The following is a 15093-nucleotide window of genomic DNA, read 5'->3' as shown; positions in this document are numbered from 1 at the left end:
AAAAAGGCGGGGGGTGGGGTGGGAATGTTTCTGGGATCGCTTCACTTGTAAAGTCAGAGAGTCAGGATTTGATTTTATTTATTTGGTGAGTAGGGGCAGGAGGGAAGGAGTAACAGGGCAGGGGAGATTCAAGCAATAGTCCTGATGTTTTTGTAAGCTTCAAAACGTGCTTAAAATAGTTTTGTTTTGTTTTTTTTTGGAAATCTATGTAGCGTTTCCAGAATGCAAGGATCTACTGGGGTGAACTGCATACCTCATGTTGATAAATTCTTTATACCACACTGACATATATAAATACATCTTTCTTTCAGGAATTATGTTGAAAGGGTTCGTAGAAGAAAGGGTTAAGTCTTTAATGACAATATCAGGGATGAGAGAATGTTTGCTGAACATACAGAGCCTTTATTAATTAATGAGCCAATGTTTGTACAGTGCTTTGAAAATGAAAACTGTTTTATAAGAGCTAAGGCAGCTGGCCCCAAACCTGGAAATTTATTCATGTACTTAACGTTAAGCACAAGTAGTCCCAGTGACTTCGGTGGGATTACCTATGTGAGTAAAAGCAAGTGCTTATTTTCAGGATTGGGTCCCAAGTTATTATAACCTTTATTCTGCCAGAAAAGCATCCAGTATGTAAGTCAGTCCTCTCATTTGTAATGCATGAATCCATTTGGGAATAAGCCTTAAATGTGCATTAATACAATTAACAGTAATAAAACATTCTTTATTGCAATTAACATCCTGATTTATTTTCAAGATACACAATGTAGTAGTGGAGTATATTCTGTTCTCATTCACACCCTGTGCACTGACATGTGTGGGACTGTGAGAGGGTAGAATGTGGCCAGACACGTGACGACTTTCCAGCCACTATTGTCTTAGCGGCAGCCTCATTTCCCCTCCTCCATTACCTTTGCTCCCGCTCGCTTACACGGTTTCCCTTTGGAAGCAGGCTGTCTGCCTCAGACAAAATGTTCAGAATCAGGGTCATTATACAGAAGACCTTGATTCTTTTGTATGTATCTCTGTGTGTTGCTGTTGGTAAAATGCTGATGATATTGTTCCCGGAAATGATGAAAAGATATATTCTAAAACAGGGGCAAAAGAGCAGCATAGGCATCAATCCAAAGTTCAGCTATGAGAATTGGGGTCCGACTTTCTTCAGCTTGAAATATTTACTCTTTGTTTTGAAAGTGAAGTGGAAAAAGCTGGAAGATGAAGCATTTGAAGGATATAATGCTCCCAACACCCCCGTGGCAGACTTCAGGGATGAAATGCATCACATCCTGGACTTCATGCAAGGTCAGTACAATCATCCAAATAAGTTGAGTCCTCATAGTTAGGATGGTAAATTAAATAGACCATTATATTCTAACTGTTTGAGACATGATGTCTGGCGATTGGGAGACTAAGTGATGGTTAGAGGGTTCAATTACAGAATCTGCAAGGCAGTTTAGATTAAAAGTAACTATCTTCAGAGGGATTTGTTAAGTAGAAAAGAATATATCACATTCTAACACTGGAGTTTCTCAACCATGTACACATTCTGGTGGTTTTAGAGAAAATCTTTGTTTGTCTTTGCTACTGCACTGTTACAGTTTTCTAATGCATACAGCTATTAAATTTGTGGCCTGCTGTCATGGATGTTATGGGGAAGCATTTACTGAAAACCAATACAATAACTTGTCCTGGTGAAAGAAGAGGCAAATATAACCAGAACCATGTACTTAATATATTTTGTATACTGTTATGCACAAGTGGAGAAAGCCTGTACACCACCATCATTAATCAGATTAAAGTCCAGAAAATGGATGATGTTTGTTACAAAATAATGCTGAGGGAGAAAAATTTGGTTTGTACTTTGTCCTCCACTTTTGATCTTTGTAGCACACATTCTTAATCATTAACCTGCATGCTCTAGTATCCAGTATATTAACCAGGGCTTAAAACCCCCAAAAAACACAATTTCAAAATTGATATAGCATGGTTTGAAAATCAGAAAGGTATATGAGCAATGTATTGGGAAGTGGGTCCAAGATTAGACCTTTTCAGAGTGGGATAAAAGGATACCATCAGATTTTGAAATTAAGCACAGCCAATAAGGAGATCATGCACACTTTCAGATTACATTATATGACTCTGGACTAAAATAGATGTTTTTAAGTCCTTGGAAGCACTCTTAAATCAAAAGGAGTACTTGTGGCACCTTAGAGACTAACATTTATTTGAGCATAAGCTTTCGTGAGTTACAGCTCACTTCATCAGATGCATCGATGAAGTGAGCTGTAGCTCACGAAAGCTTATGCTCAAATAAATTTGCTAGTCTCTAAGGTGCCACAAGTACTCCTTTTCTTTTTGCGAATACAGACTAACATGGCTGCTACTCTGAAACCACTCTTAAATCAAGGTCCTGCAAACACAAGAAAGTGTTCTTGTAAATATTTGTGCAGAAGCTTTTTGTTAGGTCCATGCATAAGTGTTTGCGGGATCTGGCCCTTAAGCACTAAGCAATCTGGGGCAGGAAACATTTACTTCTGTGGCTTGTACAGAAGTTATTTAATAAATAATAACAACAAATAATTAGAGTTCTGCCTGGACAAGAAAATTGCTGAATCACATTAAAAGCATGAAAGCCTGGGATACATTATCAAAAATATGGTTAAAGTTTTCCCATCTGGATGTCTATAACTATGCACCTATAACAAAATGTAGACATTTAAATAAAAAGGAACTGATTTTCAGAATCTCTACCTTCCCCTGACATCAGCTGGAGCTGTGAGATCACAACATTTCTGAAAAATCAAGACAGTTGTAATTAGGTGCCTACAAATGTATTTGAGAACCTAAATTTAGGCCTTCAGGTTTGAAAATTTGGACCTTCATGGGGTTTATTCGTTAAGGAACATGCATAATATATTTTAAAGTACCTTCATACTAATTTGCTGTACAGTAGCATTTAGAGACCTCAGCTGAGATTGAGAGCCCATTGTTCTAGTTGCTGTACATACATTTAGTAAAACAGAGTTCCGCCACCCCAAAATGCTTACAGTTTAAGGCTTGGATCCTGCAATGAACTCCATTTAGGCAGATGCCTGCACCTGTATGGAGCCCCATTGACTCCATCAAGACTTTGTGTGGGTATAGGAGTCTGCCTTCATAAAACTTATTGTAGGATTGGGGTCTGAATAAACCGGATAGGGCCGGGGTAGGAGAAGGAAAGCATTGCTATGCCTATTTTATATACTGATACTGAGGTACAGAGAAACTAACGGCCTGATTTTCAGAAGAGCTCAGCACCTTTGAAAAATCAGGTGATCAGTGACTTTGCCCAAGATAATACAGGAGGTGTGTCAAAGGCTAAGAATGGAGCCCAGATTTGAGCCCAGGCCTTAACCCTAACGCTGTCCTTTCTCGCATCACCCAATTAACATGATACTTAAAAATCGTTTCATGTCTGTTACAGACAACAGGCCTTTAGTCCTGAATTTTGGAAGCTGCACCTGACCTTCATTTCTTTTCAAATTCAGCGAGTTCAACAAGCTTGTTGAAGATTTTAACTGCATAGCAGATTTCCTTATAATCTATATTGAAGAAGCTCATGCAACAGGTACAGTATAGAAAGCAAAACATTTAAATGTATGATGAAGCATAAGATATGGATCCTTCTGTCCGAATCATGGTAGGGGGAAGGGCTCAACCGCTCTGGAGCTTACTTCTGGTTTATGTTTTATATTCCTAAAAGTTCATGCTTCAGGGATTCAGCTGGCCACCCACAGGGGTCAGGAAGGAATATGTTTCCCCCAGTATAGTCTGTGTTTTTTTTTAAATCTCCTGCCTCTAAAGCATCAGAGATGGTCAAAGCTGGAGATGAAACATTAGATGAGGATGGCCAGGGCACCGACCAGTCTCTCTCTCTCTCAGGGTTTAGCTGGCTAACTCTTACTCACAAGCTCAGGGTCTAAATGATCACTATGTGGGGTCAGGAAGGACTTTTCCACCAGGTCAGACTGGCGGTGTCCTTGGGGGAAGGGGTTGCCTTCTCTGCAACATGTGGGTGTGGGTCACTTGCCAGGATTATCTAGGTATCTATCACTTAATCATTTCCCAGCCACTGCAGGGGTTTGAGGCACTGGTGCACTTGCATGTCTCCTATTCTCTGCCTGTGGCACATAATTTAGTCACCTCTGGGCTCTAAATTTTTCGTCTTATTTCAGTTGTTGGGTTTAGTGTCCGGGTGCTGGGTGGTGTTGGTGGCCACTTATATACAGGAGGTCAGAGTAGATGATCTGGTCCTTCCTTCTGGCCTTAAACTCTATGACTCAATAATAAAGTATATTTGAGAGAAGAATGAAACTGCAGACAGGATGGAAAAAATCTACTGAAATTCAAAGTAACAGTGTCAATGTGAAGAACCAGTTTTGGGCCCTTATCCTGCAATCACTTGTGCACATGTTTAAACTTTACACATAAGTTGTTCAGTTGAAAATAAAATGAAGATACCCATGTGTAAAGTTGAGCACATGCAAGTCTTTTCTAGATTTGGGCCCTGATCTTAGTCTGCATATAAGCAGTGGTGAGCTAGAGCCAGTTCGCACCAGTTCATGCGAACCAGTTGTTAAATTTTGAAGCTGGTTTAGAACCGGTTGTTAAAGGGGTTCGGTAAACTGCGGCCCGTGGGACTGTCCTGTCCGTCCCGCCTGAGCTCTCAGCTGGGAAGGCTCCCCTGAGAATTTCTACTCACCCGGCGGCCCTGTGGCCCTTCGGTGGTATTTCGGCAGCAGGTCCTTCAGTCACTCCAGGTCTTCGGCGGCACTTCGGCCTCGGGCCCTTCAATGCCACCAAAGACCAGGAGTGACTGAAGGAACCAGTTCTTCAGGTTCTGGCAGCTCATCACTGCATATAAGCACATCAGAACAGCCATACTGGATCAGAGCAGCAGTCCATCTAGCCCAGTATACTGTCTTCCAACAGTGGCCAGTGCCAGATGCTTCAAAGGGAAAGAAGGGAACAGGGCAATCTCAAGTGAGCCATCCCGTTGTCCAGTCCCAGCTTCTGGCAGTTGGAAATATAGAGACACCTGGAGCATGAGATAATAGCCATTGATGGACCTATCATCCATAAACTTACCTAATGCTTTTTTTAACTCAGTTTTAGTTTTGGCTTTCACAACATCCAATGGCAACTAGTTGCACAGGTTGACTGCATTGTGTGAAGTACTTCTTTGTGTTTGTTTTAAACCATCTGCATATTAATTTAATCAGATGACCCCCAGTTCTTGTGCTATGTGAAGAGGTAAATCATTTCCTTATTCACTTTCTCCACACCATTCATGATGCTATAGATTTCTTATCATATTCCCCCTTAGTCGTCTCTCCCAAGATGAACAGTCCCAGAATTTTTACTCTCTTCTCTTATGGAAGTTGTTCCATACTCATAATTTTTGTTGCTCTTCTCTGTACCTTTTTCAATTTTATCTTTTTTGACCAGAACTGCCCACAGTATTCAGTATGGGTGTACCACAGATTTATATAGTGGCATTATGATATTTTCTGTCTTATTATCTATCCCTTTACTAATGGTCCTAACATTCTGTTAGCTTTTTTGACTGCCACTGCACCTTGAGCAGCTGTTTTCAGAGAACTACCTACAATGACTCCAAGATCTCTTTCTTGAGTGGGAACAGCTAATTTAGATCCCATCATTATGTATGTGTCGTTGAAATTACATTTTTGAATGTGCATTATTTTGCAGTTATCAACATTGAATTTCATTTTCCATTTTGTTGCCCAGCTATCCAGTTTAGTGAGATCCCTTTGTAACTCTTCGCAATCAGGTTTGGATTTACCTATCTTGAATAATTTTCTATCTCACTGCTCACCCCTTTTTCCAGATTATTTTTGGATATGTTGAACAACACTGGTCCCTGTACAGATACTTGGGGGACTCCGCTCTTTACGTTGACGTCCTGAAAAATGACCATTTATTCCTACCCTTTGTTTCCTGGCTTTTAACCAGTTATTGATCCATGAGAGGACCTTCTCTCTTATCCCAGGACTGCTTACTTTGCTTAAGAGCCGTTGATGTGCGACCTTGTCAAAGGCTTTCTGAAAGTCCAGGTACACTATATTCACTGGCTCACTCTTGTCCACATGCTAGTTAACACCCTCAAAGAATTCTAATAGATTAGTGAGGCATGATTACCCTCTACAAAAAATGTGTTGACTCATTCCCAACATATTGTGTTTATCTGTGTGATAATTCTGTTCTCTGCTATTGTTTAAATCAATTTGCTTGGTACTGAAGTTAGGCTTAATGGCCTGTAATTGCCAGGATCACCACTGGAGCTTTTTTAATAATCAGCATCACATTAGCTACCCTCAAGTCATCTGGTACAGATGCTGATTTAAGCTATATGGTACAGACCACAGTTAGTGGTTCTGCAATTTCATATTTGAGTTCTTTCAGAACTCTTGGGTGATTACCATCTGGTCCTGGTGCCTTACTGCTGTTTACTTTATTATGTCTTTAGCTAGTTGCTCTTCAAATTCTTTCTTGACCTGCCTAATTATGCTTTTACATTTGACTTGCCAGTTTATGGTCTTTTCTATTTTAATCAGTAGGATTTAACTTCTAAATTTTAAAGGATGCCTTTTTGCCTCTAACCACGTCTTTTACTCTGCTGTTTAGCCAGAGTGGCATTTTTTTGGTCCTCTGTTCTTTTGGGAGGGAGTGCTCTATATTTAGTTTGAGCCTCTCTTGTGATGTTTTTAAATAGTTTCCATGCAATTTATAGGCATTTCACCCCCTGAGACTGTTCCTTTTAACTTCCATTTAACTAGCTTCCTAATTTTTGTGTGGTTCCCCTTTTTGAAGTTAAATGCTACTGTCATGGGTTTCTTTGGCAATTTCCCCCCTGTGAGGATGTTAAATTTAATTATATTATGGTCATTATTACTAAGCAGTTCAGCTGTATTCACCTCTTGGACCAGATCCTGTGCTCCACTCAGAACTAAAGGAAGAATGGCCTCTCCTCTTATTGGTTCCATAACAAACTGTTCCAAGAAGCAGTCATTTATGATGTCTAGACATTTTACCTCTGGATCCTGTCCTGAGGTGACATATACCCAGTCAACAGAAAAATCGTTGACATCTCCCATTACTGTTAAAAAAAACATTTGGGGCCTTGTCTAGACTAGGAAGTCAACACATTAGTTTTTAGAAGTCCGTCATAGACAAGGCATACTGCTTTTAACATGTGTGAAAGGGAAGACTTTAGGCTTTAATTTAAGCAGTTTAGCACATATTAATTAAAAATATGTATTGCTTTGTCCACGCTACAGTTTTAGCTAAAACCATACCATTTATCCAGGCTAGAGAAGGCCTTGCAGAACACAATCTCTCCACTCTACCAACATTCTAACAATGTGCCACCTTCCTATGTCTTATTAAATAGTTGTGGAACAGCTGAAAATGACTTATTCTCTAGTTTTTAAAAAAGCTTGCTTATGTTACCCATTTTACATTTGAAATATTTAAATAGTATTTACACCATACCAATTTGAAGGAATAAAATGATTTGTGTGGGTTAGCAATTGTTTGTATATTAATGAGAAAGACAGACTAACTAATTTTCAAAATCAGTTTAAAATTTCTAAGTAACATACTCCACTTCCAGAGATCTGAAATCTGTTACTAGAGGACCAGAAACAGCAGTGAGTAGCAGCCAGTCAGTGGAATTGTTAGAACTCCTGTGTACTGATGGCTATCAGTTGGAAACTATATAAACACCAAAAAGAAAAGGAGTACTTGTGGCCCGATTAACAAATTTATCTGAGCATAAGCTTTCATGAGCTACAGCTCACTTCATTGGATGCATGCAGTGGAAAATACAGTGGGGAGATTTTATATACACAGAGAACATGAAACAATGAGTGTTACCATACATACTGTAACAAGAGTGATCAGGTAAGGTGAGCTGTTACCAGCAGGAGAGCGGGGGAAGGGGAGAATCTTTTTTAGTGATAATCAAGGTGAGCCATTTCCAGCAGTTGACAAGAACGTGTGAGGAACAGTGGTGGGGGAGTCGGGGGGAAATAAGCATGGGGAAATAGTTTTACCTTGTGTAATGACACATCCACTCCCAGTCTCTATTCAAGCCTAAGTTAATTGTATCCAGTTTGCAAATTAATTCCAATTCAGCAGTCTCTCCTTGGAGTCTGTTTTTGAAGTTTTTTTGTTCAAGAATTGCAACTTTTAGGTCTGTAATCGAGTGACTAAAGAGATTGAAGTGTTCTCCAACTGGTTTTTGAATGTTATAATTCTTGACATCTGATTTGTGTCCATTTATTCTTTTATGTAGAGACTGTCCCGTTTGGCCAATGTACATGGCAGAGGGGCATTGCTGGCACATGATGCCATATATCACATTGGTAGATGTGCAGGTGAATGAGCCTCTGACAGTGTAGCTGATGTGATTAGGCCCTATGATGGTGTCCCCTGAATAGATATGTGGACACAGTTGGCAACGGGCTTTGTTGTAAGGATAGGTTCCTGGGTTGGTGTTTTTGTTGTGTGGTGTGTGGTTACTGGGGAGTTGTTGCTGGGGAGTATTTGCTTCAGGTTTGGGGACTGTCTGTAAGCAAGGACTGGCCTGTCTCCCAAGATCTGTGAGAGTGATGGGTCATCCTTCAGGATAGGTTGTAGGTCCTTGATAATGCGTTGGAGAGGTTTTAGTTGGGGGCTGAAGGTGACGGCTAGTGGCGTTCTGTTATTTTCTTTGTTGGGCCTGTCCTGTAGTAGGTAACTTCTGGATACTTTTCTGGCTCTGTCAATCTGTTTCTTCATTTCAGCAAGTGGGTATTGCAGTTGTAAGAATGCTTGATAGAGATCTTGTAGGTGTTTGTCTCTGTCGGAGGGGTTAGAGCAAATGCGGTTGTATCGTAGAGCTTGGCTGTAGACAATGGATCGTGTGGTGTGGTCTGGATGAAAGTTGGAGGCATGTAGGTAAGTATAGTGGTCAGTAAGTTTCCGGTATAGGGTGGTGTTTATGTGACCATCGCTTATTAGCACCGTAATGTCCAGGAAGTGGATCTCTTGTTTGGACTGGACCAGGCTGAGGTTGAGGGTGGGATGGAGATTGTTGAAATGATGGTGGAATTCCTCAAGGGCTTCTTTTCCATGGGTCCAGATGAAGATGTCATCAATGTACTGCAAGTAGAGTAGGGGCGTTAGGGGATGAGAGCTGAGGAAGTGTTGTTCTATGTCAGCCATAAAAATGTTGGCATACTGTGGGGCCATGCGGGTACCCATAGCAGTGCCACTGATGTGAAGGTATACATTGTCCCCAAATGTGAAATAGTTATGGGTGAGGACAAAGCCACAAAGTTCAGCCACGAGGTTAGCTGTGACATTATGGGGGATACTGTTCCTGGCGGCTTGTAGTCCATCTTTGTGTGGAATGTTGGTGTAGAGGGCTTCTACATCCATAGTGACAGGTTTCAGAGTAACAGCCGTGTTAGTCTGTATTCGCAAAAAGAAAAGGAGTACTTGTGGCACCTTAGAGACTAACCAATTTATTTGAGCATAAGCTTTCGTGAGCTACAGCTCACTTCATCGGATGCATACTGTGGAAACTGCAGAAGACATTATATACACAGAGACCATGAAACAATACCTCCTCCCACCCCACTCTCCTGCTGGTAATAGCTTATCTAAAGTGATCACTCTCCTTACAATGAGTATGATAATCAAGTTGGGCCATTTCCAGCACAAATCCAGGTTTTCTCACCCTCCGCCCCCCCCCCCCACAAACTCACTCTCCTGCTGGTAATAGCCCATCCAAAGTGACCCCTCTCTTTACAATGTGTATGATAATCAAGGTGGGCCATCCATAGTGGCTAGGATGGTGTTTTCAGGAAGATCACTGATGAATTGTAGTTTCAGAAACAGAAGACTGCTGAATTGGAATTAATTTGCAAACCGGATACAATTAACTTAGGCTTGAATAAAGACTGGGAGTGGATGTGTCATTACACAAAGTAAAACTATTTCCCCCACCACCCACCCACTGTTCCTCACACGTTCTTGTCAACTGCTGGAAATGGCCCACCTTGATTATCACTACAAAAGGTACCCCCCACCACCACCACTCTCCTGCTGGTAATAGCTCACCTTACCTGATCACTCTTGTTACAGTGTGTATGGTAACACCCGTTGTTTCATGTTCTCTGTGTATATAAAATCTCCCCACTGTATTTTCCACTGCATGCATCTGATGAAGTGAGCTGTAGCTCATGAAAGCTTATGCTCAAATAAATTTGTTAGTCTCTAAGGTACCACAAGTACTCCTTTTCTTTTTGCGGATACAGACTAACACGGCTGCTACTCTGAAACCTGTATATACACACCATATTTCAAATTGTACTTACAGCGTCACGGGGGCAATAATCTTCTGAAATCTATTTTAACTCAGAAGTTATGTGAAAAAAAATTAATTCCCTCTGTCACAGGTGTTATAATTTAACACTTTACACTGGTTAACAAATCCCTATGTGGTTATATCGGATACTCACAGAGCTAGAACTTCAAGATAATCAGACGCCACCTTTCATTATAAGCCTACCATACATACACAGAGAGAGAGACAGAGAGAGTTTCACTTTTATATCTATATCTATATAAGGTGCATATTATCATCCCTATTTTATAGACGGGGAAACTGAGGCATAGATAAATGAAGGCCTGCATGTTTGGAAGGGTCCACTTATCTTGAGTACCCAACTTGACAACCCTATGCTCTCATTTTCAAAAGTCCTGAGCACTCACAGAATCCCATTTATCTCAGTGGGAGTTGTCAGTGCTCAAGCTCTGATCAATATCTGGTTCTGTAGGTCTCAAGCTGGGCTCCAAAAAATTGAAGCCTCCCAAAATTATGCTGACAGTTATGAAAAATAGGGTAAAGTGACTTACTCCAGAGTCAATGGCAGAGTGGTATGAGAACTCAAAGTTTCCCACTTACCATCTCCTTTATGAAGGGCTTGATACATTCAGTAGGCATGTGTAACCCTCCCTCGCTGTCAGTCTCTGAGGGAGGCCACGCCTCTTTGCTACAACTGCCTTCCTGTAAGTTTAAACGTTTTGCAATTTCTTTGGTTACTCATGTTATTAACTTAGCTATTGGAATTATATCATATATAGATTAGTGTGCATAATATTACAGGCAGGGCTAGTAGCCCTGCCTGTTGAGTTTCTCTGACACTTCCCCTTATAAACTATTTTTCAGTTGCTCATAACTTTGCCAAACTATCTATTTGGGCTGAAATTTTCCATGCTGGGTGTCTTCTCTCAGGCTGGCGTTTTTTTTAAATTTCAGAAAAATGCTTCAGCTGTTTCCAAGAACAAAGCTAGGAAAAAAATATATATTTTGCCCCTATTAAAAAATTCAGCAATCTTTCCTTTAGACAGATTTAGTAGAGACTTGAAATTTGGCAAAGGGTGGCTTTTGTGTGAGGGATATACCTTTTGCAATCCCTGTGAAAATCCACCCAACTTTGGCCAAGTTATAAACCTTAAAAAAAAAAAAAAAAATCACAGTTTGCACATGCTGAATAGAGACTTCTTAGATTTTCAGCAGCTACATTTCTGAAGATCCTTTCTGAAGTGGGCATGTTCCAGCTTGGGGCTGAGCAAGACTTTCCCTGCAAATGCAGCTCCGGGCTGCTGAGACCCATGCTGGGTTTGAGCACCTAAGCAGAGCAGGGGGATGGTGTCTCCTGTGCTCTCAATGGTATGTGATCATGTAAATGAAAACTGTATCATAATACATATGCTCGAGCGGTCTGAATTAAGGTTGCACAGGCAATCCTAATTCTGGCATTTCTTCATTTCTGAGTGCTTGACTTTGCAACCTTGATAACGTTCTATTAAATTGATTTTTGGGGCATGTACACACACAATATATAATCACTCTCCCCTCTCTTTTTTTTTTTGGAAGATGGATGGGCTTTTGAAAACAACATTGTTATTAAAAATCACCGAAACCTTCAAGATCGAAAAAAGGCTGCACAATTTCTTTTGAAAGAGAATCCTTTATGCCCAGTGGTTTTAGATACTATGGAAAACCTGAGCAGTTCAAAATACGCAGCTCTGCCAGAAAGACTTTATCTGGTGCAAGGAGGAAAGGTTGTCTATAAGGTAATGAACTCTGAACACATTACAGTGTGGTTTTAACTTTTAAAAATAGCCCTGTAATATCCCATAGCATATTTGATGGACAAGTGATTAACATTTTTCATTGTGTTCCATTTCTAATAACGTTAGTTATCTTTAAGCACATTGTTCATTGAATAATGATTAGCAACAAAAAAGTCTTGGCATTGATGTATATTTTTTATGTATGTCTTGGCTCTGCCTCAGTATTTATGTTGTCCTTCCTAAAGAGACAAAGTGAAAGCCTACTGAGCATAGGGCTGGAAACAAAGAAACCCTACATTCTAACTCCAGCTGTTTCCCCAACTTGTTGGCTGGCCTGAACCTCTGCATAAAAGTCTACTCATGTATAAAATGAGGACAATAATACTTACCTAGCTCACAAGGCTGTTTTGAAGTTTGAGTTAATATTTGTATAGTATTTATAGATATAAAGTGCTAATTATTATCTGGTAGCTGGAGACCATGCCTGTTACAAGAATCTACTTCTATTTAATTTAGATTATCTTTCAAGTTTCAGCATTAAACTTTCTAGTTAAAACCTTATTTTACTGTGTAATTTACTATACTGATATATATCTAAAAGTTTGTACATAAGACTTTAGGACAGACTCTCTACTGTACCGTTTCTGCTTGGTGCGGAAGAAAGGGTGGCCATTAGGCAGCCACTTAAGGCTCCCTGATGATCTAGCTGGCTCTGGTGCAGGCTGCTCTAACCTGGCTCTGCTGCAAGCTGCTCTAACCTATGCACAGCTAGAAATGGGTCTCAAGGGTTCATCTACCAGTTGAACACAGTTGCAATGCAACACGCTCAGGTCACTCCTGCTCCTGCACCAGGGCTTTTGGGTGAGTGTGGCAGGAGATGGCTGTGCCAACTATGCACCACTGGAGACTCCCCCATAGAGTATATCTGAACAATCCTGTATTTTATTTACTTTACAGGGTGGAGTGGGACCTTGGAATTACCATCCACAGGACATACGTGCAATCTTGGAAAAACTAAAATAGGTGAACAAATCAGAAGCCCCAAAAATAAAGTGGTCCATCTGGAAAATGTGGTCACTGAACAACTTGCTCTGGCCTTTTTTAAAATATATTTTTACTGCTGTTTATTTTAAAATAATTATAGAAATCAGAGGTTAAAAAGAATATATACTCACCCAAGAGAAAAAGAAAATGGGTAGACAAGGATATAGTATGAGTTACACCTTATTCAAGAATCAGACATCAATATGGCTTGATTCAACACCATTTGAAATTAATGGAAAAGCTCTCTAAGAATGTTAGCCCAGATATGGAGTCATAGCTGTACCCATCAGCTACAGGTCAGCATACAGGAAATACAAGTAAAACAAAACAGAGAGAGAATAACAGGAGTAAAGAAATCAAAAGTGCTTTTATAGGTTTCATCACTACCCTGTTCATACACCCTTGGTCCAAAATTTTTCATATAGTGAAATTACTTGTCTCTAAAAAAAATCCCTGATGTTACTCCAAATGTGTAATGGCTTTCATACACCCATTCTTAATTAGTTTAGGTAGCATCTGATATAATAAAACTTAATATTAAATAACAGAAAATAACTTGTGTCTATATTCTCTACACCTTGATTAGCTCAAGATTTCTTGTAATTAAAATATGAAATAGTGAGTGGCAAGAAAAAATATATTTTATTCCACTGACTGCACCTCTAATTTAGTGCCCAATCCTTCAGCTCTGATGAAGGTAAAATTCCCACTGAGATTAATGGGAGTTTTTTGCCTGCTTTAGGACTGCAAGATTAATCCTTTTGAGTTTTGAAACGTGGCCTTATCAGTGAAACTTTACTAGTAATGCATCCTGGTGCCAACAGATTCAGATAATGTTCAGTATCACTGAGACAGCAATGGTACAACGTGTTATAACTAGTCACTGAAGTACTTTTTGAAACTGAAATCTATAAAATAAATATTACTAATTAAAAGCCATACAAATGGCTTGGATGAATGTTGGAGTAGTGTATTAGCAAACAAAACAAATGATTGCACATTGATCACTGTTTAAAAAAAAAAATTTCTATTTACAGGCAGTTTTTCTAAATGTTCACTTGCACACACCCCAGCAGGTTTATGAATGAAACAATTTGTATTAATGTACATCAGCATTGGTTCTATTAATATTTGTTTATGACAGTCATAGCATAAAGCAAAGGCAGCTGTGACCTGATTTGAGAAAATATTTATAGAGGCAATGAGCTAAATAGGAGCAATTAAAATATATTAAACCATCTCGAGTGGCTTCAGCTTGGTATTTAAATATTTCAGTAGAAGTTATAATCATCCTCTTTTCTTACCTAGGGTCCTCAGCTGATGTTAATGAATTTTGGAAGGACTTCTTTTAGGGTTGGGGGAATGACCTCAAGTTTGAATATTTCACACTTTTATTTTTTCTGTGAGGGAAATATTTTACAGAGAAACAAATATTCAATGGCATTTTAAAACAATGTATCTTAAACAGCCTTTTAATATCAACATATTGCAATTCAGAAGTGGAATCAATCGTATGTTAGTGGTTAAGCAAAAAGCAATTGTTCATTTGTACTCTACATTGGAAAACTACAAATGTATTATCAGAGTTAATGGTTATACTGCATTACACATTAAATTGCTGGGGGAGGGGAACATACTGGAGCCATATTTTAAAAATCCATTTTAATATAATGTTTGAATAATAAATATATCCTTTATGCTACAAATATCATTACAAAATATTTGAGGCAATTGTGTAAATTTGATATTAAATATTTTCTGCTACTCCTTCTGCCATCACTGTGTGCACTGAAACAAAATGATCAAAGGCAGATTTGATGATGAATCGCAAGTAGGTAGCTTGGAATTCAGGAAGCT

General features: G+C 39.5%; 2 protein-coding genes across 5 annotated transcripts in view; one reads left to right on the top strand and one right to left on the bottom strand.

Annotated features, from left to right (window-relative positions):
* The first annotated feature begins 894 nt into the window (after positions 1–894).
* Positions 895–15091, top strand: DIO1 (iodothyronine deiodinase 1). 2 transcript variants are annotated; one of them, XM_073357630.2, is made up of 4 exons: positions 895–1302; positions 3464–3607; positions 11993–12192; positions 13150–15091. In XM_073357630.2, exons 1-4 carry the CDS (start codon positions 972–974, stop codon positions 13213–13215), a joined length of 741 nt encoding a protein of 246 aa, XP_073213731.1. In that variant the 5' UTR covers positions 895–971; the 3' UTR covers positions 13216–15091. The 2 variants fall into 2 exon arrangements, with proteins under 2 accessions (XP_073213731.1, XP_073213732.1); XM_073357631.2 differs by lacking the exon at positions 3464–3607 and having other exon boundaries at positions 896–1302.
* Positions 10870–15093, bottom strand: part of IFT25 (intraflagellar transport 25) — a 13192-nt gene continuing 8968 nt past the window's right edge. For all 3 annotated transcript variants that reach the window (XM_073357634.2, XM_073357632.1, XM_073357633.1), the window contains one exon: positions 10870–15091. In XM_073357634.2, the coding sequence (XP_073213735.1) occupies positions 14984–15091 (108 nt within the window). In that variant the 3' untranslated portion in view covers positions 10870–14983. The remainder of the gene's footprint in view (positions 15092–15093) is intronic.

The sequence above is a fragment of the Lepidochelys kempii genome, chromosome 8 (genome assembly GCF_965140285.1).
Source record: "Lepidochelys kempii isolate rLepKem1 chromosome 8, rLepKem1.hap1, whole genome shotgun sequence".
Taxonomy (NCBI): Eukaryota; Metazoa; Chordata; order Testudines; family Cheloniidae; genus Lepidochelys; species Lepidochelys kempii.
This window is presented reverse-complemented; position numbering and strand designations above follow the sequence as displayed.

Coding starts and splice junctions, on each gene's coding strand:
- DIO1 (XM_073357631.2), top strand. CDS start 972: ATGTTCAGAATCAGGGTCATTATACAGAAGACCTTGATTCTTTTGTAT. Junction 1,303..11,992: donor CATCCTGGACTTCATGCAAG/GTCAGTACAATC, acceptor TTTTTTTGGAAG/ATGGATGGGCTTTTGAAAAC. Junction 12,193..13,149: donor GAGGAAAGGTTGTCTATAAG/GTAATGAACTCT, acceptor TTTACTTTACAG/GGTGGAGTGGGACCTTGGAA.